Here is a 23,108-nt window from a genome sequence, read left to right on the forward strand (position 1 = left end):
ATGCGCCACTTGGAAACCTACTTTGGAGAGAAGGAGAAAGACTGGGAATGCGGGCTCACAGCGAAGGGAAACAAAAGTATTGAAATGTTTCGAATCAAGTTCGCAAGGGCGTTACTGACTTGTGCTCACAATGTCCGCGGTGCCGCAAACCAAAAAAATGCAACCAAGTTCTGGAAAGAAAAACCTGCAAATTTCAATTTCGAATGCTGGGTAGAAAATTATGGTTTGTAGTGCGTGACTCTCTGGTATTTGTTGGAAGACTTAGCATTTTAGATATTATTACAACCTTCAATACACTTACCAATGTTTTTGAGAAAGTCTTTTTGAATTGTATCTTGTGAGCACTCAGCAGAACCGTATGTGCATTCCTTTTAATCAGACGGATGAAAATACTTTTTGTGTACTTGGTGTATTATGTCCTTTGTCGTGTTTGTAATTTTGTTTTGTTCAAAATAGGTGGTCGTTTAACTGTCGTAATGCTTTACAGATGCCAAATAATGCACTAATTCCTGTGCGCAATGCAATGGCAACACTAAATAATGCATTTTTTTTATACACCTAATACATATTAATCCATGTATGTAGTACGCATTTATATTTGTATATAATATCTGCTCCTAACATAAGTATTCGTAATATATTATGCATTACGAAACTTTCTTTGCGTATTTTACATGGATAATGCAACAATCGTTGGGCGTAATGCTAGCGCCTCAACTAAATAATGCATTCGTTTATTGCACACCTAATAATTTGCAACAAATACATAGTAGGCCTCCATTGTATGTGCATCATGTCTGCATATACTGTAAGTATTCGTATTATATTATGCATACACAAACGTTGTTTGTGTATATTACACAAATAATGCAACAATCGTTATGTCTAATGCAATTGCAACAATAAATAATGCATTTGTTGATTGCATACCTGATATAGTAGAACGTATATTTAGTACGCCTCGAATGTGTATATATGTTTTGTAATTGTTAATGGAAACCGTATAATGTATTAGGCCTTCAACGCTTGAGTTAAAATAATGCTCATGAAAAGTGTTAGGGACAGATGTTTAACCATCTAATAAACCGACATATTTTTCACCCAAACCAAGTAAACCAAGATATTCTATTACAACCATCCTACTAAAAATAAAGAATCGACCAAAGGAACAACAAATGCAGGAATTTTTTTAAAGATATGAGTCAAGCTGGATTTTTCCCCTTGCGAGCATCCTTCTCCATCCTCATCTCTTTAAGCACAGGACAATTCCTAGAGTTGTGATGACCCATCTCATCGCAACCCTTACACCGTCTAAGAGGCCTAGTCGCATCCTTTATAGCCTTGTCTCTCTTTGAAATCAGACGGCTCGCCGAGCTGCTGGCGTGACCCTTCATCTTCACAACATCGGGAGGATGCACTGCAACAGTTTCAGGCCTTGCCATTCCGTAAAACTCTTCAACCATACGCCTCTTCTCAGCGACTGAGGTTACCGGTTTACCAGTTTGAAGTGAGTTGCCAAGTTCTTCGACGCCAGCTACAAATGCACGTAATGCGCCGATGTCGGTCTCAAACTGTCTAAGAAACCCATAAAACATCGAAATCGCCTTCTTTGACACAGTTTGCCTATCGTCAGCGGATGAGTGAGTAAGCAAGCGTTCCTGAAACTCCCCGTGTACAGCCTTGGCTAAGGGCGTCTTCATCCATCTGCTTTCACAATATTTCTCCGGGATTTTTTTCACCTCATTGTTCCGAAATAGGAAGAAAATATGACTGCACAAATAACCATGGCGACCAAAAAGCTTGCATTCGCACGAGTAAGAATCATCCGTCTTGTCATGACGAACAAAATATGCATTGCGCTTGCTATCGCCAAGCTTGTATGTGTCAGCAGTTTCTCCTGACATAAAACTCAGCACACGACATCTGTCATTACCTTCGACTATTTCTTCTTGTATTTTCCTGAACATACTGTCGGTAAACAATGTAGAAGCATGTTTCTCGAACGGCAGAGTAGTTGCGAGTATGGGTATGGACGTGGCATCGTGGTAGTCCAAAGCTGTTCTACTATTCCGCTGGAATTCTATGGCGTGGTTGAAACTCAGGTAGAATTCGGCTATGTTTGCTCGGGGCTTCAGATAATTTTTGTAGAAAATGTTCTCTGATTCAGATATGGACGTAGTCCTAATCATCGAACCCATAGGAAAATCCCTAAAGTACGCCGGTATCCAGTACCTCCTATATGCATACAGTGTGTTGAACCAGTCGATGTCCTCCAGCTGATAATGTTCAACCAATCTATTCCACTCCTCCTCGAATTCCTCCGGCTCTAATAGGTCCGACCAAACACAAGCGTTAAACTCCTTTTTGAAATCGTCGTCCCGCAATAATCTGTTTGGTACCTTGACTGCCAATTTATGCATTATATGCCACATACACCAACGGTGACGCGTGCCGACGAGGACTTCTTCAATCGCTGATCGCATACCCAAATCTTGATCGGTCACAATCATCCTGGGTGCTACACCCATACAATCTATAAAATGTCTGAACAGCCAAGCAAATGCCCCTGTTTTCTCGCTGCACACCAACCCGGCCGCAAATGTCACAGGACTACCATGATTATCCTTTCCAGTGAAATGAGTGAATATCATACAGTACCTGCGGACATGACAACAACCGGTCGTCATAAGCATAATCGTATAATAATGCAACTTACGGCAGTACATAATGCAGTAACATCAAACAAATAATGCATACAATATACAATACATTAATAGAATATAACATAAACAACACATTATTTAGTTTTGTACCTATTTGTGTTGTATGTGGAGTCGAAGGACACAATGTCACCAAACATGTGGTAATTTCTCTTCATCACACCATCGCACCAAAACAAAGCAACCAACTGGTCAAATTCGTTAACTTCGTAGTGATAGGTGAAAGCCTCGGACATCTCCTTCTTCCTAGCCATGTCATCCAACACCATTTGTACATCAACTCCTTGTGCATATGCTTTTATGTCCCATGAGGCATTCCTGATATCCCCCACAGTGCAACCAGCCAGGTTAAACCCACCAAGAATCTCCTTCAATACCTTAAATGTAAGCGTGGGTCCTATATTCGCCCTGGAACAGTCTAGTATAAATTTGTGATGTACATCATCCAACTTGCGATTACTTGACATGAATTTCTGCTGTTCCGTCTCAACCATATGATGGTTATGAATCTCATTGAACTCCTGAATTATGTATCCTGACGAGCAATCTTCCGAGAAAAACCTGAAGGATATATTAGCTGTACAACCACACCGCTTAGATAACTTCCTACGCTTGATTGTGAAACCAGAACGGGCATTCAACTGGTCATCCTCTTCACCCTTCTTCCGTCCTTCCCTATTGCATACAACTTGATACCACGTGGTGACATCATCAACCTTCCTCATAGCTTGTTTGCGCGTATCAAAGCCAACTGCCCGGGCATATATGTCGTAGAAAGCAAAAGCGAAATCCAATGACTGGAATTTCTGACCTACAACAGGCTTCATCGAGGGAGGACATTCAGGTACAACAACCACTGTACATAATTGGAAAAAAGGGGTCAGCATAATATAACAACTTTGCAATATAATATGCTGACAAGTAATGCACGATTTTCACGATTTCAATATGTCAAATTATTCAGATAGATAAACACGTGATTTATGCATACGTATAACACATACTAATAAAAACGTTGTTACGGAGTACATGTTGTGGTATATGTATTAAAAACGTTGTTTTTTACATACTACACCCTACCCCCTAGGCTTATTAAACCCTTAGGGGAAACAAGCAACGTGCGCCACACCGCGCAATCCAGACGAAATCTTTTTTACCCGAAACATTGCCTCTCACGAATTATGCATTATATAGAAACCTAAGTGCATTATACATCGTCAATACGTGCATTATATGCTTCGTCTCAACCTAATACCCTACATATGCCGCTAGCGAAGCCATGGAGAAAATTCTCAAAGCAATCAGTAATGTTATACAACTTCAACACAAAACACGATTTAATTGTTGATTAAAACCTACCCCCTACATACTACACCCTACCCCCTAGGCTTATTAAACCCTTAGGGGAAACAAGCAAGGTGCGCCACAAATCGCAAACCAGACGACCCTATCTTTTTACCCGAAACAATCTCGCTCACTAATTATGCATTATATAGACATCTAAGTGCATTATACGTCGTCAATACGTGCATTATATGCCGAGTCTCAACCTAATACCCTACATATGCCGCCCGCGAATCCTTGGAGAAATTTCTCACAGCAAGCAGTAATGTTATACCACGTCAACAAAAAACACGATTTTATTGTTGATTAAAAATCAATTAATCAAACTAATACAACTTGTACATACGACACCCTACCCCCTAGGCTTATTAAACCCTTAGGGGAAACAAGCAACGTGCGCCACACCGCGCAATCCAGACGAAATCTTTTTTACCCGAAACATTGCCTCTCACGAATTATGCATTATATAGAAACCTAAGTGCATTATACATCGTCAATACGTGCTTTATATGCTTCGTCTCAACCTAATACACTACATATGCCGCTAGCGAATCCATGGAGAAAGTTCTCACAGAAAGCAATAATGTTATACCATGGCAACACAAAACACAATTTAATTGTTGATTAAAAATGAAATAATCAAACTGCTACCACTTCTACAGAAAGATCCGCAACATTAAAAAAACATGCTACTTCATGATTTACCTTCTTCCATTGCTTAAGATCAAACTCTGACTACCAACGACTGATTAACAATAGGATTTAGATTTGTGATAATTGAAACCTTCCAAAAAAATAGTAATGCAGAATCATATACGTCTGACGCTCTCTGCCTTCTTCGACGTGAGAGAAGAAAATAAACCGTAATATTTGCAAAGGAGAGAATCATGGAATTTCCATAACTAACACAATATCATCTACCAAATCTGCCCTTAATCGATTTTTAATTGATAATAATTAAATGGAATCAGCGATTTTTTTAAGCCACAAGATTGCTGGAATTAAAGGTTGAGATTAAAAAGGAAAAAGGAGGAAATATGAGAAAAGGAAATGAATACATCCCTATATATATATATATATATATATATAGGATTGTGATCAAGATAGAACCATTCTTAAACGTAGAAAAAATGCCAAACGGAGGTCGTTAGATCTTTTAATCCAATGGTTTTGATTTGCACAGCAACTTCCCATTACAACCAAAACTATTATTAATGGGTGAATGCAGAGAAGTGAAAAAATAAAGCATGCATGGACTCTTCTTCGTTTCATTCATTCTTCCATCAACATGTGAGTTTTTTCGCATGTTGAGTCCGGAATGTCGTGAAAACATAGTCTAATATGTATGATTTTTAATCTTGACCGTCATTTTTTCCTCATCCAATGAATAAAATATGTAGAATTCTAGGTTCTACACTTAAGAATGGTTCTATCTTTAACGCAACCCTATATATATATATATATATATATATATATAGGGATGTATTCATTTCCTTTTCCTATATTTCCTCCTTTTTCCTTCTTAATATCAGCCATTAGATTAGAGAAATGGACGGTCAAGATCAACATTGGTTAATTAATCCCGTGTTGCATTATTTGTCATATTTTGTGCATTATGAGGGTACAATAGTAATCTAATAATGGCTGGAAACCGCTACGAATAATGCACCACATGGTCACGAGTAATGCATATAATTGCCTATATAATGCACAATATGTGAACTGCAATGCATACGAACAAGATGTGCTGTGTTATGATGTTTGACACACGTTTCTTGTTTCCCCTAAGGGTTTAATAAGCTTAGGGGCTAGGGTATAGTACGTAGACATGTATGTAATCTTCACATGGTAACGAGTAATGGATATAATTGACTATATAATGCACAATTTGTGAGCTGCAATGCATACGAACAAGATGTGCGGTGTTATGATGTTTGACACACGTTTTTTGTTTCCCCTAAGGCTTTAATAAGCTTAGGGGCTAGGGTATAGTACGTACGCATTAATAACAAATTATAAAATGATACGAATAATTCACCAAATTGTCACGAGTAATGGATGTTATTAACTATATAATGCACAATATGTGAACTGCAATGCATACGAATAAGATGTACCATGTTATGATGTTTGACACACGTTTCTTGTTCCCCTAAGGGTTTAATAATGAACGGGTCCTGGGGGTACAAAAAATGTACGGCAAATAATCACATCACCTATTAGAAATAAAATAATACTAACTATAAAAAAATCCGTCCACCCAATTTAGTTGAGTTGTATTCCTTTTTAAGACGTCCCGACTTAGTAAAGTCGTCTTATTAGCAGAGAAACAAAATATATTGTCGATCATACTTTATTTTATATATCATACTATAATCGCTCTTAACTCTACTTTATTCTCTTTTTTATTTTATTTTATCTTCATTTATTTTGTATAACACAAATTTTTAATATTTAGTCCCAAAAGAAACGCTTTAATTAAATTAGGACGGAGAGAGTAGTAGTGTAACCAAATTAACAAGCTATATTCGTAAAAATGACTACTATATCCGCAAAACAAAATAATAAAAAATAAAGTACTATAAAAATATACACACATACTAGAATTATTTTAAAACAATCATACTAAACCATTAAAAATATTTTTGAAATAAAAATTAAATTGCAAACTATCACCTAAGAATATAATTCAGCTAAATGAAAAATGCTATAAACTGCAATATAGATCAGATCAATTAAGATCGAAAAAGAGGTGCTACCGCTAATTGGAAAGAAAGTGGCAGCAGGAGGAATCGAAAACGAGTTCGAAGTAAGGTAAGTGGAGCGCTAAACCACTGGACCACTAATGCTTGTGTGTTTTTACTATAATTATATATTAAGACAACTAAATATGGGGTACAGTCGTACCCCTTGCTCCCATGTGGCTCCGCCACGGGTGGAATATGAGTCTCACTATATATATTACTTTTATAATAAAATGTAAAATGTGAGTGGAATAAGTCGGTGGATTGTGGGGCTTACTTACCATTTATAGTAAAAGTGAAATATGATTCTTAAGTTTAGGCAAAACAGAAATCTTAAGTTGGGACGGAGGGAATATGAAAGTCGGGTTCACCGCCGCCACTTGAAGGCGTGCATCCGTCGTTACCTTGGCGGCATTTCTTAAATTTACAGTCGAAATTGTTCCAAGAGTTTTCTGAGAAAATTGTACTCCTATAACAAAATTGATGTAGATTAGAAAGTAAATGTCTACGGGAGGAGAGAAGAAGTGAAAGTATTACTAGGAGGAGAGAGAAGGTAAGACGGAATTACATAGGATGAGAGAAATTAGTGACAATGAGAGAGAGGAGAAGAGATAATTATAAAAGTCAATGCAATAAAATTATTACTCTAATAATTTATATTCGTAGCATAGGTTGTGTTATGTGTCTCAGTTGATATAGAAATTTGAAGGAAAAAATTGAGAAAAGTGTAATTAAGTAAAATTATCTTAGCACTAACTATTATTATTAATTTATTGCATTGATTTTTATAATTATTTACAAAAATGACATTGTGTGGCGGGCCACATTATGGTTGCATAGCATTATTCTTGTATATATATGTGTATTTTGTTTGTGTGGAGTGTGTGTTTGATATGTCCCTAATTTTAGAATTATTTAGAATTACAAATTTTTCTTTTATATAGAATTTAAATTTTGAAATTGAAAAATATAAATATTATTTTTATGTACTACTCCTTCGTCCCAAGAAAGATGATCCCTTCCTTGGGCGGCACGGGATTTTATGCAGCTTTATTTTGTGTGTTAAGCAAGAGAGTAAAGTAAGAGAGAAGGAATAAAATAGAGATAAAAGGTGTTTTTAATTTTAGTAATGGGTCATCTTGGTTGGGATAATCCAAAAAGGAAAGTGAGTCATCTTCAATGGGACGGAGTGAGTACTTTATAAGTTAGATTGGATACCCAAACCATCTATCGACATATGAGACGTAAGAGTTACATGTTTGACTTTGCAAGTGAGAGTGGTAGAATAAAGAATGCGGGTCACTTTTTTATACATTTGCTTTTATAATAAAATGCGAGTGGACAGCGCCGGTCCTGAGGTTCCAAAGACCCGGGGCGAGACTAAAAGTTGAGGCCCTATTTATATATTTTTTCCTTCCATTTTATAATCAGTTTCATCCAGCAAAAAACTAATAGCATATCAAAAGAAATTCACTTCAAATAATTATTACATATTACCTTCAAAAATTTCTTCTAACATTTCTTGATGCGAAGTCGTTGATGATGGTGTTGCTGTCAACCTCGTCTAAAATTTAGAAGAAAAAAAGAACTGATCAAGATCAATTAATCAATCAATCGGTGTTGAAGCCAAAAGACATGAACGTACTAGTACTACATGTCTACTGTCTACATACCTTCTTGACTTCTTGTGTTCCTTAATCCTTGCTGCTTGGTGACTTGTGTTTCTAGCTGCTTGATGAAGGCTCACGATCACGATCGGTGGATGAGTAGCAATATCAAAACAGAGAATCTGGATAGCTGACACAAATAACAAGAGAAAACAAATAAACAGTTATAAACAAACAATCGAAGAAATAAACAGTCAACTACGCCCAATCCTGTGAAAATATACCCCAAAGCCAGGCGATCGATCAAACAAATCAAAATACAACAAAAAAGAAGAGTTTTGCCGGTGCAAATAACGGGGGAAAGGACCACAATTCCACAAACGAGCTCAAATAAATCAAAAGAGAATCGAATGAAGAAAAAATCGAATTTCAATTGCATACCAACATGGCGACATGACTCTTGAGCGAGAGATATTCCAAAGAATAAAATTAGTTGAGGAGCGAATTGTAGAGAGAGAAAGGTAGAAAAGGATATATGGGTTTACATATATATAATATATATATATATATATACCTGAGGCTAGGGAGGCCCTGCAAATTTGGGGGCCCAGGGCGGCCGCTCCACTTGCCCCCCTCAGGTCCGGCCCTGCGAGTGGAGTGAGTTAGTGGAATGTGAGGTCCACTTACCAAAAATAGTAAAAATGAAATAAAACTTTTAATGGGGATTGAAAAAAATGGCAAATGAGATTTCTAATGGGGACTAAAGGGAGTACACTATACAATTTTCAAGCCAACACACATGTTTTTTTAAATATGAGTCTACTAAATTCTTTGCGAGCTTGACTATGTACTCTACCATATTTGAACTACTTGTGTCGGGAAGGGGACCAATTTCCTTGGACATATTGGTCGGCTAACCTGGTCGATGACTTACAGTCATGGTGTCTATGTGGTATTTGTTGTCTTGCTGAGACCTATTTTCAATTCTTTACTTTTTGTCCTAGTTAAATAGATAGGTATCTCATCATCGAATAGTTATGGCATGAAGAAAATTGAAACTAACTCCAGTTCTATTTGGAGAAAGTCGATAATGTATAGTTCCAAGAAAAGATTATTAATTTGTATTCACGCTTACGTGTTGGATAAATAAAACCAGTTTGATTTGCTTTTAAATCCTCAAACAAAAGTCTCTGCACTCAAATCAGCTCAAATCAAATAATTCAATTACTTTGAGATTAATTCATCATAAGATTAATTAAAAAACTAAATCCAAATATTTACTTCAATTAAATTACTAATTTATCAAGAGATTAGTAATACTTTCTCAGTCCCATAAAAATATGGGTGGATGAGATGACACGAGAATTAAGACAAAATTGATAAAGTAAGAGAGATGAAGGGAATGGTATGGTAAAGTATGAGAGATAATGAAAATGGTAATTAAAGTAGAGTTAGTGGGTAGTGAGACCTATATTATTAAATTGATATAACTTTCCAAAAATAGAATGCACATATTTTTGTGGGACAGACGAAAATGGAAAGTGCACATATTTTTATGGGACGAAGGGGGTATAAATTTTAGGGACTTAAAACACATGTTTGCCTGGATTTAATTTTGTAAATATTCAAACACCCAAGTCACCAAAGTAAGAATCTAATGCTGCACAAAACTAGCAACACAAGAACTAGAATTGCATATATTAACATTCAATCTATACAAACATTAAGTTCATAATTATAGCTTAGATATTTGAGTTATGGTTTTTCCTTTAATTATCCTAAGCCTTGAGGCAGATTAAGGCTTGATTAAATTCTGTTGGTATTTAATTTGCTGGATAATTAAATCTTTCATTTACTTTGGTATCTTCCTTTAGGAAACCATTGTTCTAGAATTTAATTATTATCCATGTCTACTATAAAATATATCTAAAATAAACAAGTTATTTAATTCTTAATAAGACATGAAAAACTAAATTCAAATTATTTCCATGTTCAAGATTAGGAAGAGAAATTTTTATTATTTAATGTAGTCTTACATATCTATACTTATTAGGATTCTAGATATATAAATATTAGGAAATTATTAAATTATTCTTGTCCATATCATCTAGGAATCAAAATAATATTATTTATTTCCATAGATATGGATAATAATACAAATATTCCTAAAATCTAGAAAAATCTTCCCAAAATATTTTATTTCCATTAAATAATAATATTTTTAATGATATCTTTTAATTAAAAATTAAATAATCATTAAAATAATCTTTCATCGTTATCTCATCGCACGAGGTTCGCACGAACGATGAACGACGAAGATCCGACGAGTTCGTCGTCGGATCACGACGCGCACGGCGTCTCGGCCAGCAGCGCTCGTGTTGCGCGCCAGCGTCTCGGCCGTCTAGCTCGTCGGGTGTCGCGAGTACTCAGCCAGCAAGACGCGCGGTGGCGCGCCTGCTCTCGGCCACCTGGCTCGTCGGTTGGCGCCAGCATCTCGGCCAGGAGATCGCGCGGTGGCGCGACTCCTCTCGGCCAGCGGCGATTGCCCGTCTCGATCATCCGAGACTCGCCGCTCCCACTGCTCACGCACGTCTCGGCTAATAGCTTGGAGCTACGTCTCGGACCTTCCGCCTAGGGTTGGAGCTCTCGGCGTCTCGGTGTCTCGGCGGATTCACGGTGTCGACCTCGACGTGGGTTCCATCTAGGGCGTGCGGTCTCGGCTGGCGGCGCGCACAAGCCCACGCTTGTCTACGCGTCGCCCCGAGATCGTGAGCCCCGGGCTCTCACTCAATCGATGACCCTTTCTCGATCGCACGTGGTGTGATCCGTCTTGGCGCAAGCGCCGACGGATCGCACGTCTCGTGCGATCGAATAATTAAAGTTGTTTGATTCGATAGTTCTTGAGTTCAACATGCATAAAATATAAACAAAAAGAAACAACAAGAACATGCTTCGTAATCAAATAACACATGCATACATGGATTTTGCGAAATTTTAATCCAAATAATCAGAGCCAAAGACTGGCTCTGATACCAATTGAAGGGGTTTGCTGCGGAGGCGTGCGTTCTAACGGATCACATAAAAACTTATCTATTTAGCAGATTATTTAGATGAACTCTATTCGCGTAATTCTTACATGTATCATGCTCACAACTTGAATTTAAACATGCTTTTGCACAAATAATCCTTAAAACATGCTTGCTACGGAGTTAGCCAATTTACCTCGTTGATTCACTTAAGAACTGAAGATGGCTTGCATCTTTTCCACGTGAAGATCTTGAGTACTCGACCTCGGATCTTCTGACTGGTATCCCGGACTGTAATCTGATATTTGTGTGGGCAAATCTCACCAGAATACCAGGACTTAATTAAAGAAGGCAGAACCCTGCTCACGAAAGGAGAGCAAAAATCATTCATCTCCTTGGAATAGGGGGGACGAAAATTGTAAAATAAAACAAGTGTGTTTTCTGTCTCCTTTATTCTCCTATTTATATTAAGTCACATATTGGGCCCAGTCAGAGATCTAAGGAAAAATTTGGATATGGCCTCCCCCGATTAGCTTTTTACTAATTAAATCGAACACACAATTTAATATGAGCTTATATTGGAATATTACAATCAGTCACTAAAGAAGTAATATCGCACTGCCCATCCAAATCCGAAATTACAAGTATTCTGGGTTTCCATTTGATTGTCATTTATTTCCCGCGCTTAAGATAGAAACATCCATTAATTAATCAATGTCTGCTATGGACTTAATTAATTAACATATTATAAAATCCAAGAGTGGACTTAGCAAGAAACACTTATTTATTATTCATAGAGTAATCAAACTCCAACTAGCTAGGTTCCGAATAATAAAACCTTGTTTCGAGCTCCTCTTGTTGATGTTATCAAACGAGACTCACCTCGCGCACGATTCAATATAATAGCAATCCTAGCACCGCTAGATATTAATCGCCACGACCCAAGATACCAAGATCGTTGGGTTACGAAAAAACTGCACCTATTGGTAAGTCAAAGTAGTAGATAATCAATATCGTATGCTCAATGCTAACGTACATTGATTAAGAAATTAATTATCAAGACCCCGTCTTTCAGTAGATAGCATAAAGACTCGTCTTGCCGTTTAGATCCAATTCAGTGCTATACCATACCAACGTCATCTTATTTCAATAAGGCTTAGAAATAATCGGACTGACATTGCAACCTTTCACGATAGGTTGTCTAGGCCTATCTAGGTTGTGAAATTCTTATTTTTCTTTGTTCAGAACTGACCGTGTTACCTTAAAGTGGACGACGCCCACAACCGGTCTACTAAAACAAAGACTTAGACTTTGTTACGTTCGCTTATACATTTAAATATGCAATAAACATCCATTAAATGTAAAACATAACATAAATGTGCAGGTTGAACGTCAAGACGGAGGAGTAGTGATCGGAGTCGATGAGTATTTAAATAACCAAGTGGATCTTCCAACACTTCGTGTCTTCATACACGAAGTCGTTTAGCAAGGACTTATTCCGTTGTATTTTGTTAAGTGAGAATTGTAAAATCTCATAATCGAACTCCGATTTATTTTGATGAGATATTATTTCAGTTTCCAAGACTATGTAATCAAGTACTTGGCTTCTATTCTATGATGTTATCTGAATAGGCCTTTGGGCAAGTTTCTACCCCTTTCTTTCCCCACTTCCTTAATCTCCCTCATTAGTCGCGGTTTACCCGCCTTAGCTATCCTTAGCAAAGTGCGGTCGTGACATGAGCAGTGGCGGGGTGAAGTGAGTGTTGTTGGTCCATCAAGAATAAACTCTCGGAGGTTCATGTCTTCATACATAGAACTGAGTTATTTTGCTTCCGCGGTACCTTTAGGAAGGCAACGTTTATTTCATCTAAGACTCTGATATATTCTACAGTATTTCTTTTAAGACTCTGATATTTTTGCATATGTACGAACAGCCACTCGAGTCTGCATGATCGAGTGTTTCTCTTGTTAAGTACTATTCCCTTTATTTTATCTTGAATATCTAATTGTCATTTCGCTTTTATCCTTCTTGTTTCCCCCACTTCTTTTCCCCTCTTCTTATATCCCCCCTAGTCACGGTACCTCGGGCTAGGTTATCCTTAATCAGCCACGGTCGTGACAATAGAAGAGTTTTAAATATGATTTTAATCATTAAAAAATTCTTGCCCCTTTCTTCCAAGAAGTGGACGAAATTTTATGTTTCACGGAACTGAAGTTCAATCTTCTGTCTAGTCAAGTCCTTTATATTTTGATAAGTTTTGCCCACCCAAAGGTCATTATCTGAGTTCGGGATACAAATTAGAAGGTTCGTGGTTGAGGATGAAGAACTTCACGTGGAGAAGGCGCAAGCAATCGACGATTCTTTGGATAATCAAATCGGTAATTCTAAACCGTAGGAAATTCATGAATTATTGTTTTAATTCCTTTTACATGAATTATTTGCGTTCTTGTATGCAATTATGCATTTAACATATGATTAATTGATCTCATAGTCAGTCAAATAGATCTGTATCTCTGATTTATTTGTGAATGTATGACTTCCGTTGTGCAAGGGGCATCAAACCCCAACAATATATATTAGTGTGTGAAAATAGTTAATAAAAGCTAAAAATACACGCCAAAACGCTTCTCCGGAAAAGTCTCACGGGTCATCAGGTTCGCATGCCTTGCGAGCTCGGCAAGTCGCTGGGCTTACACAACTCTACTCAGCCTTCGTCAAAAGGCCATAATGTCTTCATCTGGATTCCGATTTAGGCTTACAAGGTAACCACGCCAAGCTCTTTCAAAGAAGAAGAAGAAGAAGAAGAAAATGGTGGTAAGATAAGAGAATTTAGGCGTCATCTTGATAGGAGATCACTATTTCAATCAGACCCCAGCTCTAGCTTGGCTGCTTCACTTAGCAGTGCGCACTCTCCGTAGAACGACTATATCTCTCTTATCCGGACTCTGATTGAGGCGTGTAAGGTACTCACGCGAAGTTCTTTAGAAGACGAAGAAAATGGTGTTCTTAGAAGAACATTTGACTCATTGTATGTATTCACTTCTCCTTCTCTTGGTTTGGTGCTTCCCAGATTGACATCATTAAGTCGATTTCTCATCTTCATTCTCCCATCTGCCCCCGCTCCCGAACCCGCTTTCTATGCGTCACCTCCACCCCCCGAACAACTCGTTGTGGATGCTCTTAGGCCAACTCAATATGGCTGATAGGTCAACTATGACCCGCACGCAACTTCAAACGCACGAGACCATGATATTGGGTCTCCAAAAACAATTGGGGTTAGTGCTTCCGGATGAGTAGTCTTCATCGGGTAATATTAGCCAATAATTATGTAATTTTTTATTTTTAGGAGTTTAATTATGTAATTTTTAATTTTTAGTATTTTAATTATGTAATTTTTAATTTTTAGGATTTTAATTATGTCTTTTTTATTTTATTTGTAATTTGTAATATTTATTGTGGTTTTTTAATGAATTTTAATATTATGGAAATGTTTTTGTTTAATTGAATTTTAAATTGAATTGTGCTCGTGCTTGCGGAAGAGCACAACTATGGGTGTTGTGCTCTTGCCAGAGAGCAGACATGAATAGTGGCGTCGGGCCCACAATCGTGCTCGCTGGCAAGAGCACGGTTGTGGATGCTCTTATGCTCAATAAGTGCTCGCTATTTTGTGTTTTTCGATAAAAGAGCTTTTTTTTCTACTGATATTATATATCCATTTCATACTTTTTTTTATCTCTTTACTTTATTCTCTTAATAAATAGCAATTTCTCAAATCCCATCTCGAAAAAATTTGATCATTTTAGAGGGGACGAAGAAGTACTTCAAACCCTTTTTTTCATATTCTTGTAAACAACAAATTATAAAAATAATTTTACCATGATTTATTATTTTTAACACATACAATTCCCATTTCATTTCTCGCCCCAGATCATATACTCAATTAGGGATGTCAATGTAGCCCGTAACCCGTTGGCTGGCCCGAATAGCCCGTCAAATTTATAGGGTTAAGGTTGAAAATTTGTAGCCCGATAAAATCAAAACCCGATTAGCCCGCGCCCGATTAACCCGCAATCCATTAGGGCCAGACCCGAAAACCCGATGGGCTGGCCCGAAAACCCGATAAAATTTCTATTATTCTATTTTTTACTCCTAATTCGACATTTCATTGATTAATTTTAACTAAAAAATAACTTTCAATTTTATATTAAATATACAAATTATATATTGAATCTTTATTAATATAATAATTGATAAATAAATTAAAAACTTCAACACAAAAAAATTTTAATTTCTAAAACATGCATTAAAATTCTACGAAATATCTCAAATATTAGTATTTGATCATGTTTATGATTGAGTTTAAACATATATCTCAAATATATCATAATTAAATATTTTACCTTGTATGAATATTAGTAATTCTAATCATTATTTATTGGATTTATCGCATGTTAATTTTATCGGTAGCAACTCGATTAACCCGCTGGGCTAGCCCGAAACCCGAGCTTTTAGGGTTAGGGCTGAGCTTTTATAACCCAAAAGAAATCACAACCCGATTAGCCCGCACCCGATTGACCCGCAACCCGAGTAGGGTTGGCCCGAAACCCGACGGGCCGGCTCGATTGACATCCCTATACTCAATATTCAAATATTTGAACGACGCATGAACTCTCGAGACATTAATATTTATAAACTCCTTGAGACATCTTATAAATTTTTTAATCTAATAAACTCATTAAATTAAATTTAGTCAAACAACTCCTTATCTAATAACTGAATTACACTCCCTTCATTCCATATGAATATGAACTCTTTCCTTTTTAGTCCGTCATACAAGAGTATGCACATTTTTAGTTCATCCCTCTAGAGTACGCACTTTCTAATTTTGAAAAAACTTTTCATTATATAGAGGTGGGACGCATGCTCCCCTAACTATACTTTAATTATTTTTTCTTTCATCTCTCTATTACTTTACCAATTGTGAATAAAACTGGCGTCCAACTAAAAGTGCATACACTTATAGGACGGAGAGAGTTTCATTTGCTGCAATATCCAAATTAGCCTCTTCAAATCAACTAGATATTACAAGCAAGAGAAACTTACTTGATACTAATATTCACAGGCTTCATTTTGTCAAAAGGAAAATGATAGGTGGAAGCCTTCCAAGAGAAAGTAAGCACAACTACATTAGCAGTGACAGAAAGGGGAAAGATTATAAGCTAGAAATACTACCTTCACTCCAAGACAAGTGCTTCTTTATGCTGACCTACCATCAGGAAACTAGAAAGATCATCTTCATCAAAATAGGAGGCTAGATCAAATGCAGACAACAGGCACAAGAATCCTAAAACCTCCTGTGACTTTGCAATTTGAGGAGCAGCTTTCAATTGAGACTTCCATGAAGTAGCAAGTTCTATTGCTTCTTCCCTAACATGAGGTTTGATGGTAGGAGACAATTTCAGAAGCTGCCCCAACAGAATTATACAGGTTCTCCTAACATTGTACTCCACGTCTTCTTCCCTTAAACGTGGAGGGTAAAACCCCGCCATCGCATCTAGAACCAACTTTGCCGGATCAGAAGATAGGTGAAGAACTTTGAAGATTTCATCGACCATTGATTCAAACTCATTTTCCCTGTCATTTAGAAACATCTGCAAGGTTTTACCATCCATTCTCACCATGAACTTCAAGTCTGCAGACTCATCTGGTTCGATCTCAATGGGGGCAATGAAGACATCAGTTGGGTGGTGTTGTTTATATTCAAGGACATTGAAACTATACCTCATCTGTTTTTCCTTGATTTCAAGCTCCTCTAGTGTGTGGTAGAGACGTTGCTCTCTTTCATCAAGATCTCTAGCACGTTTCTCAACCAAATCTTTCTCAGTTCGTAACTCCCTTTTGATAGCACGATGTTCCTTGAAGCAATTACGCGTAAATTCTTTCAGAGAATTCTCTCTTGAATCTAGCTTCTCCAACCTAACTTTGTGTCTATCTTCAAGTTCCTTTTCCTTAGCGATCAGACGCCCTTCCTTTTCTGCAATTCTGCGTTCTTGCTCCTCGACTTCTCTTTTCTTGAAGTCAGCCTCATCCATTTTCTTCTCAACCCAATTTTGAAGTGAATCCAAATCAGTTTCCTTCAAAGAGACTTCTATAAATCTCTGATCAGCTGCTGCCTTCAATCCCTCCACAGAATCCTTTACCGAACATAACCTCTCAAGAAGCTGACGCCCCAACTTCTCTCGTTCTATCAACTCTTCATTCATTAACTCGGCATCCCTAAAGACCTTTTCACTTCTTGAAGCCAGCTTCCTCATTTTCTCATCAGCTTCATAGAATCTATTCTCAACACTTGTCTTTAGCCCCTCCACATTTTCTTTAGCCAACTGTAGCCTTTCCAAAAGCGAGTGCCCCAACTTCTCTCGTTCTATTAATTCTTGATTCATCAACTCGGCATCCTTGACAAGCTTTTCACTCATTGCATCCAGTAGCTGCTCTTTCGAAGCCAACTCTCTAGCTTTCTCCTCTTGGAATGAAATGAATTCTGTTCTCATCCACTCCAACTCCTCCAACTTTTTCTCCACCGATTCCCTAACCAAATCAGCTTCTTTTATACTCAACGCCAATGATTCCCAACCCGCATTGTCCCTACATTCAATCTCCCCAAACTTGTCATCCATCTTCAACCTCACCTGCTCAAGCTTATTTTCTGCCACCTCAATTCTCTCCATGAAACAATGCTTAAACAGTTTTTGGTCCCTAGACTTTTCATCAGCCAATCTAGCCTGCTCCTCACCAATCTCTTTCCACTTCTCCTCCAAATTCTCTTTTTTCAATGCAATTCCTCTCATGTTCTCCTCTATGAACAACTCTTTCTCCTTCAACGCATCGATCATCGCATCAAATCTCTCCTCCTCCTCCGCTAAAGTTTGTCTTTCAAACATCAAGCTCTGTTTATCAGCCTCAATCTTCGCTAACCTCTCTCCCGCCCGCCGCCTAACTACTCCCACTTCAGCCCTTTCCATATCAAGGAACCGAACACGCTTCACCACCGCAGCGTGACGATGTTCCAGCTCCTGTTCGTGAGAGGCCAGTTCCCTCATTTTCGCGTCTTCGAACATGAAGAACCTCCTCTCTCTCTCCTCCAATTCCCGCTCCCGTTTATCCAGCGCTGCTTCGCGAAAATCGGCGCCACGCATCCTCACCGACACCGAGTCCCAAGCCGCGTCCAATTTCCGCTTCCTCGACTCAATCTCTGAGCATTGTATTTGCAGAAAATCCACCATTCTCTCAGTTACAGCGGCGCGCTTGCTCAGACCTTCCAGAGTCTTCTCCATCACCGACCGATTGAGACGGAAAAGGAGCACAAATTAGAGGTCACGTTGTAGAACGTGCATCCGCCATTTACCCTAACACACGCGGGAAAGAGGTGGTGTGTGTGTGTGTGAATTGAAAATTACAGATCAAGGAAAAGGGGGAAAAATGACTGCGCAGTAAAATTGCTTCTGAAAATGAAATGCAGAAACTTACATTGACAAGACAAGTGGTTGATTTGTTTATCAGAGTATGAATTGCTGAACATCCCTCTTTTCAGTTCATCATCATTCAAATGGAAGGACACACACGCTACATCCCTGCTTTTTCTTTTCTCTTTTTCTTTTTCTTTAACTCGGAAATTCTAGTGAAATTATGATATGCCTAATTTCCAGTAACGGATTAATATACAACAAAGGCGTAAGAGTGTCCACAATGGGGGAGCCGCGGCCGGCGGCCTTCGCGCGGCCCCCCATTGCAGAGAGCCGAGAGCAGGGGCGCATGGCCGGGAGCCGAGGGTGAGCCGCGGCTGCGGCCTTCACGCGGCTGAGCCGTGGGAGCCGCGGCCCTCCACTGCAGCGAGCCACGTTTCGCGGCTGGGCCGCGGAATAATTTTTTTTTTTTTTTTTAAGTTTCGAAAATTATTTTATAAATATACACTCCTATTTCCATTTTTCCAACTCCATTTTACTTCCATTTTTCCAACTCTATTTTACTTCCATTTTCCTCCAATCTTTCCTTCCAATTTCAATACAACCTTGGAACTATGGATTCCGACGATGAACAATTCCAACAAGCGGTAGATCTTTCGAGCTCGGGTACTGCCATGGAGCCCCTGCAGATGGGTGTACCACGTAGTAATGAATACTTGATCCAGCGGTACACCGATATGCGGAGCCAAATATCGCATTCATCACTGCAGGCTGATATGGTTGAAGAGGTCTGGAACCGTAGAAGTAGCGCCGCAGAGTGATTTGGGTTTTGGGTTTCCCCCAGTGTTTTTAAACTAGATCACTTTCGTTGTATAATTTTCCTATCTTAATATAATACACCGATATTATTGTTACATTTTTTTTAGGTTGAGAATTTTTTTTGTTTATAATCCAAATTATTTTATTTTAATTAAATTTATAAATATCATAAATTTAAAGACTAATAAAATTTATTAGACATAAATTAAAAAATATTATTACAAAAGCAAACAAATTAATTTTATTTTTTGGAGAGGGCCACATTTCGTGGCCCTATTGTTTTTATACATTTCGTGGCCTTTACCATTGTAAAGGCCACAAGAGAGCCACGAATGGTGGCCGGGCCACCATTGTGGACACTCTAAACTGACGGATGATAAGTTGATAACTGTATTATTTTTTTATAGAAAAAAAAAAGTTAATTAGTGTATCAAGTAGCGTTCAAACACCGTGAACGAGGTGTGTCCATTCTCTATTAATCATATTTCAATCACTTTTTCTTTATATTTCACTTTTACTTTACTAATTATATATTAAAACGTGTATCGTTTCGAATGTTATCTATTTTTTTAGGGATTGAACTAATTATACATTAAAATGTATATCGTTTCAAATGTTATTTATTTTTTTAGTGATAGAGGGAGTATTTCGCATCCCTTCAATATTTTTTCTACAGCTCCAGAGGGGGACAAGATTTCTTGTGAAACGAGGAAAAAATTCATTTTGTGGAATTATGTTGCTGATTCTTGTCGACTGAGATCAAGATCTACATATTTGTTTAACGTCTTCTTACAAAGGTGGAATTCCAAACTTTAGTTCTGTCGAATTCAGTAATAATATTGCATTTGACTGGTGTCCTGAATTCTTGCTTATGAAATAGGAAACTTTCATGAAAGAAGGCATAAATGAGCATAAAGAAAGATTGTTTTTTAGCTCAAAGTGTGTGTCAGATTTCATCATACTCTATTAATACAGAGGCTAGTCTAATAAACCTTAGCTGCACCAATATGACAGCTCAAACAAAGAGACAAAACACTATAACAAACTTGTCTTCATCCGGGCACACTTGCACGTGTTGTTGACACGTTGCCCGGTCCTTCCAGCTCAACGTAGGGACCACCTTGTGTGACATGGAGCGCCGTGTAGGCATCTTGTCATCCAGGCATGCTCACTCACTGTCTTGATTATTTGTCCAGGATTTGCATCCATGTCAACATCCTTCGGTCGTGGCTTGTTGATAGTGATTTCCAGGGACAGATCTAGGAATTCTTAGCAAGAGGGGCAAAAATATACTTCCTTCGTCCCGCACTACTCGCACCTTTCCTTTTGGGCACAGAGATTAAGGAATGAGTGATGGACAAAGTCAACAATTATGGCTGTAGGTATAAATTGTTGCTAAAAATGGAAAGAGTGCAAATAACTTGGGACGCCCAGAAAGGAAATAAGTGCAAGTAGTGCGGGACGGAGGGAGTACATGAAGAAATTTTAAAAATTAAAGAAGGGACAATTAGTGGAAGATTTACACAAAAATCTCTATAATTAGTTATACATATATCTAAAGAATGGAATATGAGCAGGGGCATTTGTCCCATCTAGTTTAATGCTACATCCGTCCCTGGTGATTTCCAAGTATGCCAACACTTATTGTCGAACGCATTGCACTTTTTCAGAGTATAGTGGGACGAAGTGAGTAGTGCTATACATAAACTCTATTTTCTAAATAGATATGTATATATATGTAACTGTAGGGGTGCATTATAATCAAAACAGCAGTATATGCATAACAAATAACTATGGACACTGTATGCAGGAGTAATGAACATATTATATACCCTCTGTCACATTTAAAATGAAACGTTTTCCTTTTTGGATTGTCTCACTAAAAATGAAACGTTTCTTAAAAAGGAAACAACACTCTCTCTACTTTTTCTTCTCTCTTACTTTACTCTTTCTTCATTAACTCACAAAAACACATTGCATAAAATTCCGGGCTGGAAGCTAAATGTTTCATATTTATTGGGACATAGTGAGTATATACTTCCTATAATGAACATTGTATGCAAAATGTTTATAACTCATGCATACAATGTCTAGTAATTTGTTATGACAAAAGATAAGAGTGCACCCCTTTCCTTGTACGCATATGTTGCTGTCAAGATCAACTTGGTAGACCTACGTTATCTCTAATGGTGTCCACTATAAGGCGGACACGCCCAATAGCCCCGCCTCAGTTTTTGTCCATAGCCCCAATTTTGTTGTCCATAGCCCCAAAATTCTATTTCCGCCACTATAGTGGACAACTCCAATAGCCCCCAAATTTTATAATCAATTTTCATTTTTAAATATTTTTTAGTTTCAATCAAGTGTAATTTAAATAATCGCAGTGTAAATAACTAGAATACGAGGTAATTAGGGTCGAATATTCGTTGTATTGCAAACCGGTAAAATTATACAACGAATAATTAAAATAAAATACAACTACAAAACTCCGGCACCGTCTACTCGGTGTCGGAGTCGGCTTCCTCTTCTTCCTCTTCTTCTTCTCCTCCTCCTCCTCCTCCTCCTCTCTCGCTGCTGTCATATCCCGATTCCTCAGTGTCGGGTGATTCGTCGTCTCCTCGGTGCATTTTGTAGAGAGTGTTTTTGTAGAAACTGGGTGTATGGATTTTGTAAAAATGGGAGTGGGGGAGGAGGGAGAGTGGTATTTATATAGAGGAAAAAACGAAAAAAAAATTCAAAAAATCCGGCTATAGCCGCAGCGGATATCCGCCACTATAATAGCCGCGGCTATAGCCGCGCCTATACACCCACCGCCGCGTCCTCGCCCCACTCGCGGCGAAGCCTCGTCCGCCGTCCGCCGCCCTCCCCCCCACCAGCCGCGTCCACCCTCGCGGCGGACACCCCCCACTATAATAGCCGCGCCTACCGCCCCCACCGCCCCCTTCGCGGCGTCCGCAATGGTACTACAAAATCCAAAATGGAGTATGAAAATAGTTCCAGTTGTACATCAAATACTCATCCCATTTTAAGATGTTTATTAAAATAATTAAATAAATTTTTTGTTAATCGTTCGTAATTATTTATAGATGTTCTGCATCATTGTTTTTTAGTTATGTGTTGAATTGTCATTGTATTAGTGAATTTCTTTGATTATTTGATTGCTTATTTGGTTTGTAATTGTGAACTGTAAATTTCTTCTTTTAATTATAATTGCTACTGTAAATTGTGAGTTTCTGATAGGATGTTGTATCCTATCGATCAGCAATAGAGCACTAGAACAATTATGAAGAATAAGATAAACCCTAGTTGAGGTGCTAGGGGGCGATTTCCGCCAGAACCAGAATGAGAATAAGTAATTAACTTTATTTCTCAATAAATGAAAAT

At 38.0% G+C, this 23,108-nt stretch overlaps 2 protein-coding genes across 3 annotated transcripts; both read right to left on the reverse strand.

Annotated features, from left to right (window-relative positions):
- Positions 1-1,202: 1,202 nt before the first annotated feature.
- On the reverse strand, positions 1,203-9,355 carry LOC121764132 (protein FAR1-RELATED SEQUENCE 5-like). Its single transcript, XM_042160197.1, has 5 exons — positions 9,334-9,355; positions 8,482-8,605; positions 7,213-7,277; positions 2,814-3,576; positions 1,203-2,658 (listed from the first exon to the last, which is right to left on the reverse strand). Exons 1-5 carry the CDS (start codon positions 9,353-9,355, stop codon positions 1,203-1,205), a joined length of 2,430 nt encoding a protein of 809 aa, XP_042016131.1.
- A 7,126-nt stretch (positions 9,356-16,481) lies between these two features.
- On the reverse strand, positions 16,482-19,112 carry LOC121763480 (myosin-7B-like). 2 transcript variants are annotated; one of them, XM_042159503.1, is made up of 2 exons: positions 18,970-19,112; positions 16,482-18,767 (listed from the first exon to the last, which is right to left on the reverse strand). In XM_042159503.1, the coding sequence occupies exon 2, from the start codon at positions 18,723-18,725 to the stop codon at positions 16,677-16,679; it is 2,049 nt and encodes a 682-aa protein (XP_042015437.1). In that variant the 5' UTR covers positions 18,726-18,767; positions 18,970-19,112; the 3' UTR covers positions 16,482-16,676. The 2 variants fall into 2 exon arrangements, with proteins under 2 accessions (XP_042015437.1, XP_042015436.1); XM_042159502.1 differs by having other exon boundaries at positions 16,482-18,848.
- Positions 19,113-23,108: the final 3,996 nt, after the last annotated feature.

The sequence above is a fragment of the Salvia splendens genome, chromosome 14, assembly GCF_004379255.2.
Source record: "Salvia splendens isolate huo1 chromosome 14, SspV2, whole genome shotgun sequence".
Taxonomy (NCBI): domain Eukaryota; kingdom Viridiplantae; phylum Streptophyta; class Magnoliopsida; order Lamiales; family Lamiaceae; genus Salvia; species Salvia splendens.

Excerpts from the sequence above, each read along its gene's own strand:
- LOC121764132 (XM_042160197.1), bottom strand. The coding sequence starts at position 9,355 with ATGACTGTAAGTCATCGACCAG. Across the intron at positions 8,606-9,333 it reads GACTGTAAGTCATCGACCAG|CTATCCAGATTCTCTGTTTT; the intron begins GTTAGCCGACCA and ends TATTTGTGTCAG. Across the intron at positions 7,278-8,481 it reads GAACACAAGAAGTCAAGAAG|GAGTACAATTTTCTCAGAAA; the intron begins GTATGTAGACAG and ends ATTTTGTTATAG.
- LOC121763480 (XM_042159502.1), bottom strand. The coding sequence starts at position 18,776 with ATGGAGAAGACTCTGGAAGGTCTGAGCAAGCGCGCCGCTGTAACTGAG.